Source organism: Capsicum annuum, chromosome 5 (genome assembly GCF_002878395.1).
Source record: "Capsicum annuum cultivar UCD-10X-F1 chromosome 5, UCD10Xv1.1, whole genome shotgun sequence".
NCBI lineage: Eukaryota > Viridiplantae > Streptophyta > Magnoliopsida > Solanales > Solanaceae > Capsicum > Capsicum annuum.
Genome location: NC_061115.1, coordinates 204616442 through 204640381, shown reverse-complemented (window position 1 = coordinate 204640381; position 23940 = coordinate 204616442). Strand labels below are relative to the sequence as shown.

Genomic DNA, 23940 nt, shown 5'->3' with positions numbered 1-23940 from the left:
GCTGGTGGTCGGTATAATAAAAAACCAACTTTCGGTTATGCCTTCTTGCTAAATGGTGGTGCAATTTTGTGGAAAAGTAAGAAACAAACTTGTATAGCCCTGTCAACTATGGAATCAGAATGTTATGTCTTATGCATCTACAATACAAGAAGCTATTTAGTTGAAGAGATTCTTTGAGCATTTGAACATCGCAAAGAATTGTAAGGGTCCCATGATTTTATATTGTGACAGTCAAGCGGCTATCGCATATGAAGGATCCTAAATATCACAGCAAGACCAAGCATATTGATATTAAGTATAACTTTATAAGAGACATAGTAGCAAGTGGAGAAATAAGTTTACAATAGATTCCTACACGTTAAATGATAGTTGATCTCTTTACTAAGGCGATATCTAGAGACTTGCTTGAGAAACATGTTATGGCTCTAGGATTACGTAGGATATGATTATGTTAATGTATTGTATATGACTTGTTTATAATTATTATCAATATAAGAATCTTGAATTTACGTTCAATCTCATATGCATGTGAAAATGTGTTTTATTAATATAGTGTGTCGAATAAGTCGAGAGATTGACTCTCTCACATGAGCAATCGCATCTTACGTCGAGGGATATGAAGAGAAAAGTTCCACCATAAGATAATGACTTGTTTTGTAAAGTCAGATGTGAGTTTCTGTAATAATATGGATTTGAGGATTATTAAAGAAAGAAACTTAGGTTAGACATTTAGAGGTGTCTATACCTAGATTTGTACAATGTTGAATGACTAAAAGAATGAGACACATGCACCAATATAAGGTGATGACATCGTAGCGCGTGTTTCATACCACATGTGCTTAGCGACCAATGGGTTAATGGAAGAATGAATCCCTGCTTCTTCATTGTGTGAGACCTAAAAAGTTATTTTAACTTTGCATTGAAATACCCTTAGACCTTTAACTATCTCTTGAAGTTTCAATCGGTGTTGCTACTTTAGCATGTTAATAATAGCCATAAAGAATTTGGCAATGCGGTGCATGTCTAAGAAAACAGTTAATTTGGAACAGATAGATTCAAGTAAAAAGGAAAGATGATTAAAATGAATATTTTAACTTGTTTACACAAGCCGGCTATTACACTAACCATATAAGAGTCAAGTGTAATTATGTATATAAAGTTAACCATGAACTCGAGTTCACCTCTTTAAGAGGATGAGGGATCGGATGAGCAACTGCTGAAGTAGTGAATAATGTCTGGGGTATTATGAGTATTAAGATCCTCATATTAATAGAGAATTCTTTCCACATGTGATTGGATTCCTATAAGTAGCTTGTAAAACCTTATGGGTAAAGCTTGAAATGCTCACAGGTCGCACGAACTATTTGTCGTATGAATAGATGATGTTTTTGATGTTATACTGCTAAGGGTTTTGTCCACCATGTGCAAAGTGGGAGATGTTGAATTACAAGTCATGGGTCGCCCATGTGGACCGACCCGACCCGACCCAGTTTTATTTGTTTTTGAATTATCTGACAAAATTAGAGGGGAAATAAGAGATAAAAATTAAATTTTGAAATTTGGGGGAATAGTTATTGTTCCACTTCCCCAATATATTAGACTTCTCTTCCTCCGTAAATAGTCAGAGAAACAGTAACAAAACAAAAAAATAAAAATACAACAGTAAAGCAGTAAAAGTGATTAAGGCATTCTGTTTGTGATTCTACAACTTTGTTTCCAAGAGATTCAAAGTAGACTTGGGGCAGATCTTTTCGGTTGCAAAATCAATTTCCACTGCGAGTTTAAGGTACACACTGATTTATGTTTTTTGCTCTGAATTTACCATCAATACATATGAAATAATATGTTAAATTTTCTAAGGATAAAAAAGCTCCGTGAATAAAAGTTCATTCCAAGTATCTTGAAGGCCAGGCAAACACCAATGAACACAATCAGCATAGCTAAATGGATTTGCTAGTTGCTCTTGTGTTAATTTAGTCCATTGCTTCTTGTAAATTGTTGTATGTGCATCTTTTCTATAACTTGATAGTTGTGTAATGTTGAGAAATGTAATTGGCACTTCTGATTTTCCAAATTCTTCTGCAATAACTTGCATTATACCTTTTTGACTATCTGATCCCCAGTAATTTGGATCCTCTATCATTTTTGTTTCGTTGTAACAATTCTTGTTTGATTCACCTCCCCATTCTATGCTCCTGCAAAAAAAAAAAAAAGAATTGAATCTCCTATTTTATTTTCCAATGGAAAATGCAATGGCTAAATTATCAAAATGCTGTTTGATTATATTTATTGTTTTGCTTCAAAATTATTAATCCGTAAGTATATATGCACATATATCATTTTAGATGTTTTCGTATCGGGATGGGAAAGAGAAAAGGTACTCCCTCTAATTGGTTACAATTTGTTTTTCTTAGTTTGAATCAATACGAAGTCTAAGAAAATAATTTTAAAAATTTAAACTTTATGGTTTTAAATATAAGCAGATGACTGTTTTTTCTTTTTATTATGCAAAAAAAAACAAGAGATAAAACAGGATTGAATTTCCATTCATAAGGTGGGTTATAAAAAATGTCATTTATTATAAACAGATTAAAAAAGAAAATAAGACGAATAAATTAAAACAGAGGGAAAAATTGTTTTCCTCACTTTTGATGAGTAGGTGACATGCTAGTGAAGAAAACTCTGGTTTTCTTTGGATCCATATTCTTTTCAATCCATCTCAACATACTCTTCATTGCCATGCCATATGCCTCCTCTGTGGATACCTCCACTATATCTTTGTCTTCGTCATCAAAAGACCCTTGCCTTCATAAAATTTCAATTTATAATTTACTTTCTTAAACAAATAAAAAATTAACAGTAAATTTAGAATTTAAATGTTATAAGTTCTGAACTAAAAGAGTGTGTCTAGATATAAAATTTAACTCCAAAACACCAAGTACTCCTAAGTCATGACCCCATGTTTGGATCCAATAGCTAAGTGAGGATCGTAAGAAGGTACATCCAAACCCCTTTTGTCATATCATTACAATGGATATAAGGCCAAACTTATTTTTGATGTATGCAATCATAACCTCCCTAGAACAACCTCTCTAGAACCATTATTGATAATCTTAGAGATTCCTTTTCTGTAAAAATGGGTATTATTATAAAAAAAGAAGATAGTTGTTACGGGGGAGTAATAATAATAATAATAATAATAATAATAATAATAATAATAATAATAATAATAATAATAATAATAATAATAATATATTAAAAGTGTGAATGCCTTAAAAATATTATTTGAATTTTTTGTCCTTCGCTAAAAGTCTTTAGTTTAGACAAAATTAACTTTTCACTATTTTTTTAATATTTAAGAGTTGAAAATTAATTAAATATATTTATGGTAATTCATCAGAATTAATGACAACTAATATTTTTTTATTAGTTTATGAATTCTAAACCAACTAAATTTGATATTAAGAAGATTTGAAAAATCTAGAAATCAATATAAAAGCATTAGAATAAGAAAAATTTAAGAAGTATCAAATTTTAAAAAGTTTTAGGTAAAAAAATAAAAATAATTGTACCACAATTATGGTTCAAATTAATGTGTCTCTGACAAACACAAAAGTAATGATCCGTCAACCACTTGAAATTTCTGATGGTAAAATATATATGTACTTACAATAAAATATTTATGTTTATATTATTCTATTAAAGTATGAAAAATCTTTCAAAAATGATTTAAATTTTTACACTTCATTAAATATCTCCACAATAGATAAAATAATTTAATTTTAAATAATCAAATATTATATTGCGAGACACGTGCGATTAAACTAGTTTTATAAAAAGAATATACTATTATAAATATGGTTGTTGTTATAGGTACAAAACTGTTATAGAAAGGTCCAACCGTACATAGTAGATGTAAAATTACCTAATTTTTTTAATTGTATATTTATTTATATTTTAACTTTCTGTGGTAAAAATTCTAAATCAACCATCAATCAATAACGAAAGTCGAAAAACAATAAATAAATAAATAAGTAGCAAAGAGGCAAGGAAATTACAAAATATGAAAACGAGGCCCCCTCATCCACCAAAGGTAAGTATTGAACACAATTATATCAGCCCCTTGCCAATATTTCCCATGAGCATTTATTGAACCTTTACGAACAACTCTTTCTTCAATCCTATGTTTTACTGCATCATCAGAATTTGATTCCAACAAAAATGGTGCCCAATAAAACTCAATTGTTGCATTATAATCCTAAAAAAAAAAAAAATTACTCAAAATATAAACCAAATTATCTTTGTAAATATAAAATAAATGTGCTAATAACATAATTGTAATGTGTAAGTTCAAAATTTAGCTAGAGATGATTACCTTAATTGTGAAAATGTCGAAATTACCATCAGTTTTCATGGATTTAGCATTCTCAGGGATGAGTCTATGGACAAGACAAACCATGGAAACATATTGTCCTCTGTTTAAGGAATCGCCCACGAATAACATCTTCTTCCCTCGAAGTGTTTCCAGCATTAGTGTTGCATTGAAACTGCCATGTTATGTTAGCAAAGGCGTTATGATAATATTTAACCTGAAAAGCTAGTTCATACGTTCAATATTTTAGTTGTCGTTATAACATTGTGTGATTGAATTTTTCTTATGTCTGAACAGTTCTAATTGTGATCATATAGTAAATTAATGTGTTCTTTAATTCACTCCTTATTCTAATTTTAAAAAGTTCATTTTTTGAGAAGTATTTGATGGGTTCGAAATTGAGAGGGCGTCATGCGGAAGCTGTTAGTTGCAAACTATGAGACGATAAATAAGATGAAAACAAAAAATAATACTAAAAACATAATTTTATTATATGATTTGGCCAATTGGCCAAATATAAAACCTAATATTAAAAACATAAAACTAATAAGAGAGAAAATCTTCCCCTAAACGAAAATCTTAAAAGACTAAATTGTGGATGCTATTGTGTTATTGGTATGAAAAGGGAGGTCTTCTATTTATAAATGTCCAAAATCTTTCCTCCAAGAAAGAGGTTAGCCAAATATAAAAAAGTTTAATATTTTACTTTCATGAAAAGTGAAAGTATTTATGGTTACTTTTATTTTTCTTACAAGAAAAAAGTAAAACTTAAAATTTGGTAAGAAAATCGGGGCAAAAATCTTAACAAATCTCCCCTTTTTGGCTTGATTTTCTTTATTTGATCTGTCTTCTTTTTGTGTATGATCTTCGTTCTTCATATATTCTGCTTACCATGATTAAAAATTGATATGGGTGAAAATTGGAGCCCTATGCATTAAAAATAAAAGCACGAGTTGATAAGATTGAAAGTGGAGCCTTGTGCATTGAAAGTGAGTACAGGTTAAGAGTGAAGCTCATGCGTTAAAAATAAATGCACGAGTTGAAAGGAGCCCAAGCGTTAAAGCAAGTATGGGTTGAAAATTAAAGTCCATAAACATGGGTTCAAAATTGATTTTGGTTTTAAAGATGGATTAACAGCAGGATTGTTGAACATTCATTTGAAATTTTTCTCCAAATGTAGCTTTTTTGGGCATATATCTTCATTATCATCAAATTGATTTGAACCGTCTTGAACTTGTCTTCAACCTCGTTTCACAAGACTTTTGGACCTTTGAACTGTAAGCTCTGATACCACTTGTTGAGTTCAAAATCGAGAGGGCCTCATGCGGAAGTTATTAGTTGCAAACTATGAGACTATAAATAAGATAACAAAAACAATACTAAAAACATAATTTTATTATATGATTTGACCAATTGACTTACATATAAAACCTAATATTAAAAATATAAAACTAATAAGAGAGAAAATCTCTCCCTAAACAAAACTCTTTAAATAACTACATTGTGGATGATATTATGTTATTGGTATAAGAAGGGAGGTCTTCTATTTATAGATGTCCAAAATCTTTCCTCCAAGAAAGAGGTTAGCCAAATATGAAAAAGTTTTATATTTTTCTTTCAGGAAAAGTAAAAGTATTTATGGTTACTTTTATTTTCCTTACAAGAAAAAGTAAAACTTAAAATTTGGTAAGAAAATCGAGGCAAAAATCCTAACAGTATTAGTGGAATGAAACAAAGGGGTATAAAATCTACTAATCGAAAGATTAAATATGTAAGTCGAATATCACAAGTAACAAAATTGATCATAGAACTCAAATTAGCTTCAAAATTATGTGTTCAGAATCCAATCCAATATACCCTGTTCAAATTTTGTGCATTTTGTCATAGTTCAGTTAAACATGTAGCTCACTAGTTACATGGATCGTTGGACTAATGGACTTATAATATAATTCGCTTTGCATAGAGTGCACTTGACTTATTTACACTGTCAGTATAAAACAATTTTACCTCGGAAGAGAGCAACGATGAGGTTGCCATCTCCAATGTTGATAGTCTTTATCTGGCCTGCCATGTTCTTGACAAGTCAATTGTGGTTGTATATAAGGACATTCTGATTCTTCATATAAAGGCCTTTGCTCATCCCAAACCCATCTCCCATTGAACACATCACATCCTTCTTTTGTCTCTCCTATGACAAATGGTAACTTCTTGTTCTTTTCTATCAATAGAAATTCAAAAAAATATCGTTAATTAGTGGCGAAATCGTGAATATTGAAAAAGGTATTCAAGATTTAATGTACTACAAGTATCTATACGAAGTAAAAAATTTGATTTATATACGCAATAGTATTATTTTCTATTATTCACAATAATTTGGCCGGCCTATGACTTTGATCTAGTGACTGCGGCGTGTAATGTTTGTGTTAGGCACACTTCATGAGTTCAAACTTTGTTACACACAAAAGTGGGTGATTTACAAGAATAGCCTTGCGGTGGGTGGTTCAGAGCTTTTAATTTTGCTTGCCTCATGAGCAAAATTTCAAGTTTAACAAGTTCTGACATTTGAACATGAAAGTTTCACACCTGTCAAGATCATTGGGTATAATTTCCTATAGAAAAGGTCTGGTATTTAACTAGATAAATGTAGAGGGGTAGGGAGCCTATTATCCAAAAGAAAAAACATTCTTAATCAAAAAAAAAAAAAATTATTCTCAAATTAATACACAGCATAATTTTCTAAAGTGTTCAACTGATCAGCCTTTAATCTATATAGTTATGTCATTGCAATCACACTCATATTGACTCTACTGACTCTAAATTCTAGATCAGATTCTGCCACAAGAAAGGATAATAATTTTGAAGTTTAGTGTGAGAGAATTTTATTTTTTGTTTTGATTGGTTTGTTACGTTTTAATATTTGGAGCAAAACCACAATGTATAAAAATCAAATTAAAAAAAAAAAAAAAGTATTTTGTCTGGACAAACATACATGGTAAACTCTTCCCCCAAAAAATGCAAATTCACGAGAAGTACTCACTAATATTTCTTGAGATAGAATTTTGTTGTTGGCTGGAAATTCTGGGATCAAGCTGACCAAAAATGCAATTTAATTCTTCACTATATAGAATAATGACAAGAACAATGAAAGGCAATAATATAAGGAGAAAATAAGAAAGATGATTTTTTCTGAGAAGTGAAGAGAAAAAATAAGAAGAAGATGAAGGCAGCTTCATTTTTTTAGTTGTGTTATCTTTTTGGTTAGGTAGTGAAAGTCATCTACTCAAAGTTCATGTGGTCTAGAATATAAATACAGGTATATTATAGGTTACGGTAGAAAGAGTTGAAGAAAATTAGTTAGTTCTATTTCCAGCTAACTGCGTAATTAATTTTTTTTTTGGGAATTATTTGCTGTCTTTCTGATTATTAGCTGTTCGTGAGGTTCGATTTTTTTTCTTTGTAATCCACTCCCCATTTTTCCTATCCCTATTTCCTCTTTTTTTTAAAAAAATCGTTACTTGTCTTACTATAGTTGTTACATATTAGGTTTGAAGGACATGACAGATTCTATTTACTTTTATTAAGATTAACATATTTACATTTAACTATTAAAACGTGTTATTAAAATTACGAGCTTTTGAGATTAACAATAACATGTTAGTTATACCTAATGTTTCAGTTTTTTAATGTAGAAGCGATCAATTCAATAACAATAATATATCCAAGATATTTTTATTAGTGAAGGTTGGAGAGGGTGCAGAGTGTACGCAGACTTACTCTTATATTTCTAAGGTAAAGAGATCATTTTTGGTAGATCCTCGAAAAAGATAGGCCATCAATGAATACATATTTCTCTAATAATTTTTTCCTAAAAAAGAAGAAATTAAAAAAAAAATTAAAATAGTTAGGTAATATATAAACTTGTCATTCCACAAAAAGAGTAGTTGCATTTGTATGCAAGAAATTTAGTGGTTGTGGTAAATCCAAATTGACAGATGCAATTTAACAGTTTGACTATATACGTGTGTTTCTTCTAAAACAAAACAATACCAATAGCTTTCCTGATTTTGATATCTTAATTAGGTTGGGCATGTTAAGGTATTAAAAATTTCGATAGACGAGAATCAAAAGTTCTAGGATAATCAATTTTAAGGCCATTGAGTATAATTTCTATACAAAAAGTATGAAATTTAACTAAAGAAGAATAAAGGAGTGAGGGTGGGCTATTATCGAAAACACAAAAAAATTCAAAAAGAAAAATTATTTCAAAATAATATAGAGTATAATTTTCTAACGAAAAATTCTCAACTGACCACGTACCCCTTAATCCATATATCTATTTCTATGTCATTATAGTCGTATTCTTACTGAATCCACTCACTCTAGATTCTAGAGCCAATTTTGCCTTAATATAATTTGAAGTTTAGTGTGAGAGGATTTTTTTTTTTTTTTTTTGTGTGTGTGGGGGGTAGCTATGTTCTCATGGTTGGAGAAAATAAACCAAAACTGTAAAAAAGACACATAAATAAATAAATAAATAAAATTTCTCTGGACAAACATGCATGATAAAAAAGCAAATTAATTAGCAGTACTCACTAATATTTCTTGACATGGAATTTCGTTGTTGGCTGGAAACTCTGGGATCAAGCTGGCTAAAACTGGAATTAAATATTTCACTATACAGAAAAATGACAAGAATAATGGAAAGTAATAATATAAAGAGAAAATAAGAAAGATGATTTTTTTTCAGAAAAGAAGAAGATGATGAAGGTGGCATCATTTAAAAAAAAAAAAAATTGAAGTCTCTTTGTTATTTTTCCTTTTGGTCAAGTGTGAAAGTCATCTACTTAGTGTTCACGTGGGCTATAATAAAAATACAAGTAAATTATAGGTAAGAGTTGAAGTAAATTAATTAGTTCTATTTCCAGTTAATTGAATAATTAGTTGTTTTGGAATTATTTGTTTCTATTCTAGTTATCATTATTGTTTCTTTTCGGCATGGGCTTCTCCGCTATTGTATTTCTTTTACATGATTTTTGGTAAGTTTTATTTGTACATGAACTATCAAATATAATAATTTTATCTTTACAAGGTAAGAATAAGATTGCATATACACTCAGGGATGGAGCCAACTTGAGGCTAGGGTTTTCAAACCCCCTTCGATGAAATTTTTTTTATATGATTCATGCATGGTCAAAAGTTATATTTTATGTAGATATAATAGTTATCTACATAAAGGAGTTCAAAGTATGAAGCAAACATATGAACCTGCTTTGATTAGTTCATATGTTTGCTTCATACTTTGAACTCCTTTAGTCAAAATTCTGACTCCGGTATTGTATATACCACTCTTCCCAAAGTAAGGTTAAGATTATGTATACACCACCTTTCTCATATCTCAATTACGAAATTTAACTGAATATATTATTGTTGTTGTTATATTCATTTTATCATTGTTACATTAGATTCAAAGGAAATAACTTATAATAGAAAGGTTATTAATTAATCGCTAGCTAAACTTGAACATCAATAAACACTATTTAACTAATCATTAAAGTGGTTCAGTTGTTTGGGGTTGTTTTCTTAATCTTGGTTAAGTGTCAAATTTGTCTCAGAAATATGTGAAATGGTTTAACTTGACCTTACATATTAAAAAGTTGGGATCGTTTATGTCATTGTCAATATAATTTTGGCTCGAAATTTTCCTTAGTCACCAACGGACCAATATTATATAATAACAAGGATCAGCTTTACCCTTGCAATTTGCAAAAGATCCAACTTTGTACTTGTGTTTAAGATTCGAGTGAAATGACTAAGGACAATTTCAAACCAAAATTGTAACAACAATGACATGAATGATCATAACTTTTAATGGAACATAATATTATATCAATGATTAGTTCAGAGGTAAATTTAACCTTTCGCGTTTAATCTTTATAGACTTTTATAATAAAATCTATTTTATATGATTGAAGTCTAAATCATGATTACAACAGAGTGAATAATATTTGTTCAAATTAACAGGTGCAATTTAATAGTTTGATTATATATGTGTGTTTCTTTTAAACAAAACAACATCAATAGCTTTCCTAATTTGATTATCTTAAAAAGGTGGTCAAACTTGTGTCAAGTTTCATGATGATAGAAGCTCATAGGATCTCCAAAGGCAATGATCTCCCTTGATTTCTAAGTGAAGGTGTTCATGAATGATTAGGATATACTCCATCGCTCTTATTTGATGTGGCACACTTTTCATTTTAGTTCGTCACAAAAGAATCTCACTTCACTCAAATTAGAAACAATTTAACTTTAAAATTCTTCCTTTACCCTTAATGAAATGATTCACGGTTATAGGAATATCTAAGAATCATTGTAGACCACAAGTTTTAAAAATCTTTCTTTTTTTTCTCAAATACTGTGCCAAGTCAAATGATGCCACATAAAATGGAATGGAGGGAGTAATTTTTTTCACACGCTTTCTATATTGTCAAGGATTTACTTATATATTCAAGGGTGAGGACTATTAAAAATCATATAAGAAGACCAATTATGCATCTTATAAATGATATCTATCCGACTTCTAACACCCTCCCGCACGCAGAAGATTAGGTGTCTAGAGCATGGGTTGTATTACATGAAGATTCAACATCGAGTAAATCAAGAATTGGAATGGATTTGACTTTAATACCCTAATAAGAAATGAGTCTTAGACTTAACTCCCCGCTTACAGATTATGTTTCACAAATTTCAGTGCAACTCCTTTATTTTTTTTTTCTTTTTTGAAATACCAATTTTAGGACTCGAATAATTAAAATTCGCACTAGAAACTCTCACTTTGAGGTAAAACACTCTCTATCAAAGGCCATTCTATTTTCAGAGTTTGAATTCGAGATATCTAGTAACAAATGGAGGATACTTATCACCTCATCATAACCTTTGTGGTACCTCTATGGTCAAGTGAAAGTATACAGTGCCTAGAAATTAGGTACATCCAGTACCAACTGATTTGTTTAAAGGGTTGGGAAGTTGGATTGTGATTTGAGATTTTAGGTAACATTTCAATTTCATTTTTAGTTTACACTTTGATCAATACCAACTCCAAACTTACTTCATTTTTCACATGGAGCAGGTGACTCACATGGAGCAGGTGACTCCTGTTGACATACCAAGATTTAAGATGTCAAATATAATTGGCCAAGAAAAATAAATTGCATAATTATTTCAGTCTCACTACTTATTACTTAATCCTAATTGTACCCAAAATAAAACTTCTCAATAGCTTTTCCTATCATAAACTGCCTTTTCACACACAAATGTTGTAAATATTTGTCACTCCTGGACTACTTTTGAGATTCAGAATTGATGTTGTCTTGACATCCATAAAACAATAGCGACTTTGAATCGCCTTTGTTCTGAAGACCTAGCGAGTTCCTTCCATTTCAAAAGCCGACATGTCTTTCCTCATACCAATGACTGGCTTGTTCAATACTGCTAACTATTATAGGAGGATGCTACAGCGGGATTGCCAGTAGCTTCGATTGTTGGATGTCGTGCAAGTTAGGTTGTTGTATTGGCTGCAAGCAGATATAGGCGCTTTATGTGTGTGTGTTTAAAGAGATTCAGGTGACTACCACATATAATAACAAGAATTATCGCGAAAAATGGTGAACTTCTGTCTAAAAAAAAATAGTGGGAATAATTAGTTCAGATCCAAAACCTCTTCATGGTAAAAGCACCAACAGCCTAAAAATAATGCTGTCAACTAGAACATGATAGCAAAACGACAGCGTGTCCAAAGAAATTACAAACAATTGAAGTGAGGTCCATGACAAAGAGCCAAGTTGTAAGATGTCTAGTTTTCGTCTTACTGGAGAGGAGCACGAGGATCTGATTTTCTTGAAGCAACTTGAAAGAGTCAACTGTCGATCCACGTCAAAAATTGATTCATCATATCATTTGAGTAGTTAACATGTTATTGCTCAAAAATTGACAGGAGAATACGAGCTCCTGTGACCATGAGAAGGTCCTCTAAATCTCCTCACCAATGATGTAAACGAACTCTGCAAAAGGAGAACATAAATGTGATGATAAGTTTCAGTTAGATCAGCCATGAACGGATTCTCCAATCGGAAAGATTATGTGCACACCAAAAAGAAGGCTATTCTCAATCTTTTCCTTTCTCTTGGATGTTTAGAGGGCGAGGCAGAGGACTATGGCATAATGTTCCCGGTCCATCAATCAACAGTTCAACTAAGACACCTCTTTGTGAACTCACATGAGCCATAAACTTTCAGCTTGCACAGAAATAAGCAGTGAGGAATAGAATACAACAACAACAACGAACCCAGTGTAACCCCACAAGTGGGATCTGGGAAGGGTGGTGTGTGCGGACTTAAAACATCCTTGTGCAGGTAGAGGGACTGTTTCCGAAGGACAACTTGGCTCAAGTAAAGAATATAGGACAATAAATATAAACCCAACTAATGCAACCATGGTCCTTAGAACTTGGACATGCTATGGCTATAATTGTTCATGGCAACCATATTGGATGTTCTTTCAATATACCAAATTTCTGGCAACACTGCTAAATGCTATTTTTTAGAAAAAAAAAAAAAAAAGCTCCCCACTGCGTCCTTTTTCTCTTATTAAAGAAACAACTGTTAATGCTCTTAACCTGCCCCAAATCTCTCCTAGAAAGAGGTTCATTACTAGAGACATTTGGACAATCAAGACTTAAATTCTGTCAAAATCACCCATAATCGTAGTCAAATAAGGAATTTCACCAGATCAACTATCTCATTTTATTATAAGACCGCAGCATTATCAATACCTGTAATGTATGTGGCAAGCTCGCCCAAAATTCCAAGTTTGGAATTACCTGCATAAGTTAGAGAAGGAAAATATCAGATTGTAGCATTGCACAAATTTAATGTCAAACAAAGCAAAATGAGTTTTAATTTTTAAATGACCACACTGCACTCGGTTGGGGAAGAACAGGTTTCTTTGGTCGAATAATATTTAAGCCAACAAAGCATCTTCAGGCATTGGGTCAAACTTAAGAGTATGATCACTTCACTGACACCTGAGGTAACTAAAAATTTCCAAACAAACCTATTCTATTTCCCGAGTAAAATGGTTAACAGTTTACATTTAAAGAATTTTAACATTCTTCCGTTGTGCCTGAAATTCATCATTAACTTGGGCTCAGTTTATAAGCTCGACAAGACTGATTACGATCTAGTTAATGGCCTAACAGCCAGTTTGATAGTGGATGGTGGCATTGCTCCTTCGACCTGAACTGAGGAAGCCTTTAGACATGATGCTATTAATTTAAAAGATCTTTACTCAGTCCCTGAATAATTTGGAAGAGATAAGAGAAAGGTAGGAAAAGGAACTTCAACAATCCTGTAAGATTTGGAACTCTTACTAATGACATGTACTCTGGTGCAGCAAACTACAGGTCGAGCATAAACTGCAAGCTTACACACACAGACAAAACCTACCACTCCCCTCTTCTAGCAACGAATCATCTTATGATTCTTTAGTGTAGTGAACTCTCTATATGCAGATACAGAGTGGAATCTTGAATGCATTTTTCACATTTATGCACAACATCAAGTGTCAACTATAATTTGCATTAGTTCGTAGTCACATCCACTTCTGTTGTCAATGGCAAAGACAATAATAAAGTTTGAAAATTCTAAATGGTACAAATAAGATGCAACAAATCCAAATCATTAACATCCCAATTTGATTAATTTGCCTCCAACATAAACTTAAGGTCAAGTGATCATTGCTATTATCCTCCTTGACATCACTATTATTCCCTGTCAACCACCACCATGCATCACCATCTATAACTGCAATATCTCAATATATTCACCACCCTGAGGACCAAATCTGTAACTATACTATCAAGTCTTGTCTTGCTTATCAAAAAAGATGTATTATTTTTTGATAACCAAGAAAAAAAATTATATATATATATATAACATCATAATAATACATCTTTTTTGATAAGCAAGACAAGACTTGATGTATCATTTGTAAAAGACACTACTGCAAAGCATCTTTTTTTTCATCCATCTTTCTTTTACGAATAATACACCTTTCTTTTATTAGGTAAAATTCCACCACCACCCCCAAAACCCAAAGCCGAGAACATCACCTCTAGCCAGAATTCAACATTTAAAATTAGATCCATCCTAATACGCTATTTGTTTTGCTCTCTGCATAACCACCTTACTATCAGATTGCTAATCCTTTTATGTTACTACATTTGATTTTTTTTTTTAATTACATAAAAATTCTTTACTTTATTACTTGTTTTAGGCTTTTAGCTGATTTTTATGTTGTGCCGACTTAGTTATCTTGAGCCAATCACTTACAATAGAAAGTTGAATTATTGTCTTGCAGCAAGGGGAAAAAGGAGGATAGGGAAGCAAAGCGGCCAGCAACACTCAAATAAAGAAATTGTGGCCAAAGCAGTCTGGCTAGGAACTTCATGCACCTATTCTGATAACAGAAAATGAAGGCATAAGAGAGACAGATGAGAGGAAGAGAAGCAACATACGTCTATCCCACGAATGCCCAAAGAGTAGTACCGATAGAATGCACCACCCAGCAAGTAAACTCCAAAGAAGAATAGGATTCTGTGCAGTGTGTATCAAACAATTAATCAATCAGTGAGCAGGTAACTCAATTACCTAGCCTATGCTTTTTAACCATTAAACCTTACATTATCAACATCGTACCGAACCAGCCCATTCCACTCCCATGAGAGGATATAATCACTGCACAGCCAGAGGGGTGATGTATTTGTGTAACCTGCCGACAAAAAATAAACCATGAACTCCACGTCAATACTATCATAAGAACAAGGTTCTTGACAAAGTTAACAGGACGAGAAATACAGAGAAGATTGAAGAATGCACCCGATTTTTGTTTCATATAGATGCAAACTAGGAAAGAAAACTGAGAATGCAATGCATATTTAAATAAGGACTGCTGAGTTCTAATCCTCCAAACTGACCTAGCACCAAAGAACTACATACAAGACGCGCACTCTGACTAGGACTCCAGCCTAACACCAAGCCTAGAACAGCAGACAGCAGCATGCCCCAAGCTGACACTTCACACCGAACAAGCAACCACTGACACTTCACACCGAACAAGCAACCACTGACTTGGTGCCTAGGACTAGTATTCAATCCAAAGACAAGTGCTCCCAGAAAATATACTGCTATGATCAATGCCTTGCCGAAGGGTTCTTTCTTTTCATCCAGCACCTTACTATGAAACTATTCTCCCCACATCAACCCAACGTCATTTCAATGTTCCCATCAAAGTGCCTCCTGTCTCCAAGACTACTTGCATCACTATTCATATTAACAATTTTGATTTGCAGGTCCATTTTATACCATACTAGATTATAAGAAATCATCATAATGTGACTGTCTATACCAAGTCTTGTTGCCTTATTGCCAGTTGAAAAAAAAAATAACTTACGTATATTATTAACAAAGATCCTCTTCATAATATAATGGCATCAAGTATCCTTATGACTACGAGTGACACAAAGTACTTCATAATGAGATAGAAACATGGACATTCAGAGTACTTACATAATCACAAGTCCCAACTAATTCAAGTGTCTGAGGACCCTGGCAAAGGAATGGAAAAGAAAATCATTGACCAAATTCCGATGAAATGTCATTGGAGAAAAGTAGAGCAGATATACAAAGGAAACAAGCCCTTACTTGAACTCCATTTGTATCACATACAATAGACACAGTAAGTGAACAGTTGAGCTTTGGCCCTCTATTAGATAGTTTAGCCATGATGCCTTTGAGTGGATCCTCTTTGTCTGCCATATTAATAAACGGAAGAAAAAGCATTAACATTTCCAATTTAATCTAGTAAATTTCACTCCAAGAGTGATTGCAGACTATCTGCATGAAAAAAAAATGCCACAGATCCGTAATTACTGATTGCATACCTAAAAACAACAACAAGAACAAGTAAGTGATAATAACTTCTCTCCTATAATCTGAAAAAAATAAATGAAGGATTCTTACCAATGAGTTCAAAGGACGTACTTGATGAATATCCAAGAGTAGTGCACACGGGATAACCTACACTAACCATACAAACCATTAAAGGAAATAGAACAAAGAATCAACATGTGTAAAGTTAGCTAGATTTTCGAAGAGTCAATGTATGCGCTCAGGATATATTGTAAAGATCACACCATTTTGGCGTAGTATAAACGAATTCTTTTGCTTTATCACACAAGGGGAAAGGAATACATATCATCTGTTTGTTGAATATACGATTTATTCCATGTTCAACTTAAACATGATTTTCTGAAGATAATACCTCTTTATTCTTCTTCAGATTCCCTTTGAAGAGAAATGGTGATGTACCAACTGATGTTCATACACTACAGGAGTACAGGGTACATGCATAAATTAAACAGAGGATGAATAAAATCCCAAATGTTCATGCCATTTAGCTGTGTCACTTCTTTCGGCAATCAATATAGTAAAACTTTACTAGACAAGTGAGAATAGTTGACTTGGAGAAGAAGAGAACGTATACAATTAGGATCATTAAGGGCATCAAGAAGATGTGAAAAGTGACAAAAGAGATTGAATCAGCTCTAATACAAAAGATTAAGCTAATACTAAGGAGCTGATAAAATCAAAAAAAAAAAAAAAAAAAAAAAGTCGGTGTTTGTTAAGAGGGGTCAGATTGCACCAGCTAAACAGATAAGCATTTAGACTTCAGGAAGTGATTAGGATGAATTAGTTAAAACATCTATGGTTTCTTTCTGTCGAAATACACCATAAAAGTACAAGCATGACCAGATTTTCTTGATGGATTTATCAACTTTCCAGGAACTCCAGCTCACATAAGCCTCTTTGGTGCTGAATGGCATGACCAGCTTACACCAAAAATAAAGTAACACACACTCCACAAATCAATAGCTACTGTACAGTGGAGGCGCAAGTTGTTAGCACTTTCTGCATTCAACCGACACATGTAGCATCTGTTAACTAGCTAGGAAGAACTTTTAGGCCACGTATTAGTATTGTACTCAATAAATTTTGTGAAATGTCGCGTCTAAAAGTTTAAACTTGTAGTTAGTTGATGCTTTTATTTATTTTTATGTCATAAAGATGCTCCACAAGACACATTTTACTAATTACTTTTCAATGTGCCTCTCATGTGCGGACTAGATTTTGTTCTTAGGCAATAATATTCTTTTGAATCTCTTCACTGATTTTCTAAATCTACAAATTGATGTACATGAACTCCCTAACAGAACATTTACTCCTTATATACACAATATTCTGAAGAGTTCTGTAGTTGGAGCACGCATATTGTGTGTTCCTATCTTGTTGCATGTGTATTGGATATTAGAACTTTGAACTAATTTCATAAGCATATCTGCTTTATTTTTCATCAATAAGCCTTTTACAGACTCGACTCTTAACAATAATTGAGTAATTCACCGTCCAATCGTGCTTTCATGAGAACAAGCAACTGGAAACCCATTGTTGTTTATCTGATATATTATTTCCAGGGAATAGTTCATCAATCAAAGCGAACCAACTTTTTTTAGGCAAGGGACTACATCATTGTTCAGAAAGCAATTCCAGAACTGATGTTCATAAAGTTATTCGAATTGACAAAAAACTTGTAGGTGTTAGTCTTACTCGATCATTTGCCTGACACAGTGACAATCTTTTTTGTGTGTGTCATTCTTTTGTGCAACATGGACCTGAAGAGATATGTCATCCGCCCAGATTTTTGTCACAAAATCAGTTTTGCCTAAGGATTTTTTTTTTTCTTTTCTTATAAATTAGAACCACAGTACTCTTTCACCACTTGAAGGGCATCCTACCACTTCTTAATATAGCATTTAATAACTTGACAAGCCATCCCAATCTAATATCCAAGACACCTCCGAACCTCTATTTGCATCCATGCTTTTCTATCCTCATATATTTCATGACATCATTTACCGCTTACGGACTAATTATATGAGTGCAGCTAAAGTTTCTACAGTGTAATAATATATGGAGATCCAAAATGTGCATGTACCTTCCCCTCTTTTTTACTTCAAAATTTTTATGAATTGCTTTTGCAATCAAACATTTAACTGTAACAACAGACACAACCCCGCCATAGCTTTTGGTTCCTAAGATGGTACGAGACAGACATATGGACAAGACAATTTCTCACATACTTTTTCACATACTAATCTTGCTTAATCCATTGGATATGGGGTACATAAAAACTCAAAAGAAAAAGCTTTCCTTTTGGTTTTTTGGGTCATGATGGGAAAGTGGTATTCTCCTTGTCACACCCGATCATTGAAACCATTTATGTTACAATGAAATTTAACATCTCTTGACCTAGCAGTCCTCTACCATAACTTGAAAGGACAATTTCAGAACAGGATGTATGTAAAATAAAGACAAGAATGTAGGTTTTTTTTTTAAAAAAAAAAAGGCAAGACATGTATGATGTAAATGTTGTTAATGAAGTGAAAGGGGAATCCCGTATATCCATAACTTCAGGAGTATTACCTCCAACAGTGTTAGCAACAAGGGCACTACAACCCATCCCGCAACGAGAAATACCACCACAGTCCTGCAAATGTAAGCATGTTCAAGTTAGAGTTGTCTATGTTTTTGGTTTTTTTTTTAAACTGGTAGAGTTGTCTATGTGGTGATTAAAGAAAACTAACATTTCTGAAATCATTATCAAAGTCAAGAAGTTTAAATTTCACATTTAAAAAGACAGAGTATTCCAATACATGGTTGATAGACCTAACAAGTCCGAGCTGCATGTGATAAATAAACACTTGAAGATGCTTTACCAAAGATAATAACAAATAAACTTCATTTATGTACATCTTGGTTACTTTCTAATGTTCGATATGTTTCAGCCAAACATAAACTTCTATTTGCATAGTTGATAGTCCTCAAAAAGTCAAAACTTCGCCCCTAGATACCCACAAATGACGGTATATATTTCCAGTGGCAAATCCAAAATATTGGTCAACTAGTCAATATTAAATCTATGATATTACGATAATCAATAGAATCGCTAATTTTCAAAAGAACTGGAAAAAATGAATTTATAAGGTATTATACTCAGCCAAACTCTAATAATCGTAGAATTTTTCAAAAGAGAGTAAGAAAATCAATAACTTGTTCTTTAAAAACGAAAAAAAACATGGTGTCGGGGCCAGATTGAGCGCACCTCGACTAATTTCACAAGATACCTACCAGCTCCCACCAACAACAGCTACCAAGTAACTTTGTCCACCAAGGCGAGAACAACTACCAAAATCTATAACTTGTTTCATAGTCATTGAGAGATTTTTTAGGGCCATCAAGGTCCTGTTTACCTCTATCTTAGCATGTTACTCCCTCCGTTCCAAAATAATTGAATTGTTTGAGTATTTTTTAGTGTTACAAAATAATTGAATTGCTCATTATTCAAGATAGATGTTAGAATTTTTTTTCAATTTTATCCTTCATTAATTGAATTCCCAAGGTTGAGTTCCAATGATCATTACAAATGTTTTGGAGTTTGAAAAGGATAAAAATGGAAAAACATGACTATTTATGTCTCTGTCTTTTTTCTTAAGATGTGTGTCATATTCTAACAATTAATTATTTTGGAACGGAGGGAGTAATATATTGTTTATTCTGCTGCATTCCCGAGTTTGGATGCTATTAGAGTATTATTGTTATAAGAAGGATAGCTAATTTTCTGTCGCACATGATAATTTACATTTCATAGGGTTAACTAGAGAACAACTTAATCTCCTCTGGCAATAATAATTGGCAAAGAATCACAGATATAGTTTGGCAAGCACTTACCCCACACTCGACACAGGTAGGAGGATCATGGTTGAAAATCATTGCATCACAAAGCTGCTCCATAAACAGAGAGGAAACAAAGTGAGATTCAGTGAAGTATTAGCAGTTTCCGAGTATAACCAATAATAACATCCAAAAAACTTTTTTTCCTCATCACAAGTTGTAACTACCACTTGTACTAACCGTATTACAGCTCAACTACATTATGCTAATACTTTTTTCCCTCTTATAAAGGGGAGCATATAAAATACTTAAAGTACATAGTTAAATAGTCAACGAGTAAGCTTCAAAAATCCATTGTAAAATTGAAAGTCAAACTAAGCATGACAGTGTAACCTGATGCAGCCAACCTGAAACCATAGCACAGTCCCATTAACAGCCACCTTGTAGAACCTGAAATTATGTACAAGTACAGAGTACTTTAGTAAAAATGACATCCCACAACAAACTAACATCAGCAGAATTTTCTTTGACCTGAAATTATGGATGAAAGAGACCTCTAGTGAAAATGCCACCCCACTACAAACTAACAAAAGAATATTGCTATCTATTCTTCTCTATATTAGTCCACCTTATGCAAACACTAAATAAGGTCCTTTAGGCAAAGTAGTTCTTTCTTTCTTTGGAATTGGAGTTCACTAAATCACACACTTATCCTTAAACAGACATACAAGTCTCTAACCAAAATAAAACACTCCTGACAAACCCAAAACCTAATGTAAGTATATCAACACCAGGACTCAATCCCAACAAGTTGGTGTATACTCCCTCCATTTCAATTAGTTTGTCTTACTTTCCTTTTGTGTCTGTTTTGAAAAGAACGTCTCTTTCTCCTCTTTTGGGCAACTACTTAATTCTAACTTTCACATGGCATGTTTGAGGCCATAAGATTAAAGGGCAATTTAGGACATTCCACATATCTTTAGTTTAAGACTACAAAATTAAAAAAAAAAAATCTTTACTTTCTTAAACTCGTTGTCAAATCAAAATCAGGCAAACAAATTAAAGCAAAGGAAGTGTCCAATATGCTATGTTCTTAGCTAAGAACTATCGCATTTATGAAACAAATTTTCCCACATTGGCAAGACAATTTTCATTTTCATTATATTGTAAAATGATAGAATCAATAAGCATCAATCTGGAATCCAAAAATATCATTTCTCATATCCGTTCAAATTACTGCACCAGCTTTCCCATGTTTCACTATCTATCTGGGATCCATCGACTATTGTTTCTCATATCTCATCAAATTACTGCACTAGCTTTAACATGCTTCACTAAATCTGAGATCCATCAACTATTGTTTCTCATATCTCATCAAATTACTGCACTAGCTTTACCATGCTTCACTATCAATCTGAGATCCATCAACTATTGTTTCTCATATTTCAGCAGATTACTACACTAGTTTTCCCATGTATCAATATATATATCTTTGCACCTAAAATTGATGAAATGGGCTACATTAATAAATCTTGAACTACCAGAAAATGTGGTTGATTCCACAGATAGTCACTCAACTAATACTTATTATTTCAGATTCTTGATTCAACATTTTTTTCAACAAGAAAGTGCCTTACACAGATAAGAACTATTACTTGAGTGACCATTTGAGAAATCAACCCCACATCTTTTTTAGTTTGAGATCAATGCACTAGTTTCCACATGTTACAATATAAAGTTTCCCAACTAAAATTGATTAAACGGGCTACATGAATTAATCTCGAACTATCCAGTAGGTTGATTTCTCATATGGTCACTCAACAAATACTTATTATTTCACATTCTTGATTCCAACTTTTTTTTTATCGGAAACAATCTCTCTATCTCTACCTTTATGAGGTAAGGGTAACGGTAGGGTCTATGTACGCTCTATCCTCCCCCCTACACCACTTCTATGATTACACTGCATAACACTTTTTTCAACAAAGAAAATGACTTTCTGACATAAGAACTATTACTTGAGTGACTGTTTGAGAAATCAGCTCGAGAAAAGTGTGAGTGAATAAAAAATAGCAAGTAGTAAATAGAAAGAGAGAGTATTCATCTTCACTAAGGATGCCATGAGGGAAATTACGAATTGATTAAATGGGCTACATGAATTAATACAGAACTACTAGAAATGTGGGGTTGATTTCTCATATGGACACTCAACTAATAGTTCTTATCTCAGAAAGCCACTTTCTTTATTGATTTTCTCTTGGATCAATATAAAGCTTTCAGACTAAAATTGATGAAATGAGCTAATGAATTAATCTCAAACTAAAAGAAAAGTGGGGTTGATTTCTCACATGGTCACTCAACTAATACTTATTAGTTATTATTTCACATTCTTGATTCCAATTTGTTTTCCTACCGGAAACAACCTATCTATCTCCACGAGGCAGGAGTAAGCTCTGCATATACTCTACCCTCCCCAGACTTCACTTGTAGAATTACACGGGGTATGTTATTGATTCATATTTTTTCCAACAAAGAAATTGACTTTATACCATGTGAGAAATCAACTCAAGAAAAGTATGAGTTAATAAAAAAAAAAAAAAAAAAAAGTGGGAGCAAGTAGAAAGAGAAAGAGAGAATACCCATCTTCACTAAGGATGCCATGAGGGTAATTAGTAATTGGTTTTGTTAAACTGTAAGTGTAAACCTTATTGTCCTCCTCAAAACTCAGCTGGCATGTTGCATACACTGAACTAATGAAGATTAATGGAACAACTAGAAGAAGAAGAATGAGTGGAGGGAGATTTGGGCAAGTGCCACTAATTGCCATTTTCGAATTCTTGTAACTACATAAGCAATATGAAGGTAGTTTTTCTTGAATTTATGTTGTTGAATCTTGATGTGATGGTGAGGGGGGCGGTCAGGTAAAGGGAAAAAATGAACCCATGGGGTTTGGATGTGTCCCTTTGGGTTCATTTATTGACTTTTTCATATTATTTGTTATAAAAATTACACAAATATTTTTAATATTATAAAAAATCTTAACTTCCTAAATATATTATAAAATTTTAACATATTAATGGAATGTTATATATATGTCGGTTATATTATATATATTAATAGAAAGACAGAATAAAATAATTAAAAAAATGAAAGAAATTGTAATTAATATTTATTTTATTTATACTTATATTTTTAAGTTATGGTATTGGGGTTAAGTTGTGTCATATTATTCTTTTTGGGATAATTATATAATTTAATAAATATAAATTTTTAATTATTTTATTTAATCTAAATTTTAATTAATTAATTTATAGTTCCCTCTTACATATTAATTATTCCTAATTATAATTGATACTATCCCTCATTTATTTTTTCTCTTGCTCAGTTTTCTATTACTCTCTTTTTCTTCTTCATTTTTCCCTCTTTTTTTGTTTTCTCATTCTTTTTTCTTTTTTTCACTTTTTTTCTTTTTTTTCCTTTTTATTTTTTCTCCTTCTTTTTTTTCTTCTTTTGTACTCCCTCCGTTTAAAAAAAAATAACATACTTTGACTTGACACAAAGTTTAAGAAAATAAAGAAGACTTTTGAATCTTGCGTCCTTAAATTAAAGTTATGTCAAATGTACCAAAATGTCCTTTAATCTTGTGATCATAAACATGTCATGTGAAAAGTTGAAATTAAAGAATTGTCAAAAAAGGAAAGGGGTCATTCTTTTTTAAATGGAGAG

At 32.3% G+C, this 23940-nt stretch overlaps 2 protein-coding genes across 5 annotated transcripts; both read right to left on the bottom strand.

Annotated features, from left to right (window-relative positions):
* Positions 1–1663: 1663 nt before the first annotated feature.
* LOC107871124 (protein trichome birefringence-like 33) lies at positions 1664–9169 on the bottom strand. Of its 2 annotated transcripts, none has more exons than XM_016717926.2 (6): positions 8966–9169; positions 6380–6590; positions 4376–4547; positions 4059–4258; positions 2647–2805; positions 1664–2195 (listed from the first exon to the last, which is right to left on the bottom strand). In XM_016717926.2, the coding sequence occupies exons 1-6, from the start codon at positions 9147–9149 to the stop codon at positions 1856–1858; spliced, it is 1266 nt and encodes a 421-aa protein (XP_016573412.2). In that variant the 5' UTR covers positions 9150–9169; the 3' UTR covers positions 1664–1855. The 2 variants fall into 2 exon arrangements, with proteins under 2 accessions (XP_016573412.2, XP_016573411.1); XM_016717925.2 differs by lacking the exon at positions 8966–9169 and adding an exon at positions 7410–7663.
* A 2852-nt stretch (positions 9170–12021) lies between these two features.
* Positions 12022–23175, bottom strand: LOC107871125. Of its 3 annotated transcripts, none has more exons than XM_016717927.2 (11): positions 22854–23175; positions 20622–20664; positions 20272–20325; positions 18967–19030; positions 16447–16503; positions 16129–16235; positions 15994–16032; positions 15108–15196; positions 14943–15021; positions 13200–13247; positions 12022–12429 (listed from the first exon to the last, which is right to left on the bottom strand). In XM_016717927.2, exons 1-11 carry the CDS (start codon positions 23039–23041, stop codon positions 12349–12351), a joined length of 849 nt encoding a protein of 282 aa, XP_016573413.1. In that variant the 5' UTR covers positions 23042–23175; the 3' UTR covers positions 12022–12348. The 3 variants fall into 3 exon arrangements, with proteins under 3 accessions (XP_016573413.1, XP_016573414.1, XP_047268629.1); XM_016717928.2 differs by having other exon boundaries at positions 20608–20664; positions 22854–22960; XM_047412673.1 differs by lacking the exon at positions 22854–23175 and adding an exon at positions 22316–22330 and having other exon boundaries at positions 20608–20665.
* Between the last annotated feature and the right edge of the window lie 765 nt (positions 23176–23940).

Excerpts from the sequence above, each read along its gene's own strand:
- LOC107871124 (XM_016717925.2), bottom strand. The coding sequence starts at position 7,605 with ATGAAGCTGCCTTCATCTTCTTCTTATTTTTTCTCTTCACTTCTCAGA. Across the intron at positions 6,591-7,409 it reads TTCTATCTCAAGAAATATTA|AAAAGAACAAGAAGTTACCA; the intron begins GTGAGTACTTCT and ends TTCTATTGATAG. Across the intron at positions 4,548-6,379 it reads CATCGTTGCTCTCTTCCGAG|TTTCAATGCAACACTAATGC; the intron begins GTAAAATTGTTT and ends ATAACATGGCAG.
- LOC107871125 (XM_016717927.2), bottom strand. The coding sequence starts at position 23,041 with ATGGCAATTAGTGGCACTTGCCCAAATCTCCCTCCACTCATTCTTCTT. Across the intron at positions 19,031-20,271 it reads CTACCTGTGTCGAGTGTGGG|GACTGTGGTGGTATTTCTCG; the intron begins GTAAGTGCTTGC and ends TTACATTTGCAG. Across the intron at positions 12,430-13,199 it reads GCTTGCCACATACATTACAG|AGTTCGTTTACATCATTGGT; the intron begins GTATTGATAATG and ends CTCCTTTTGCAG.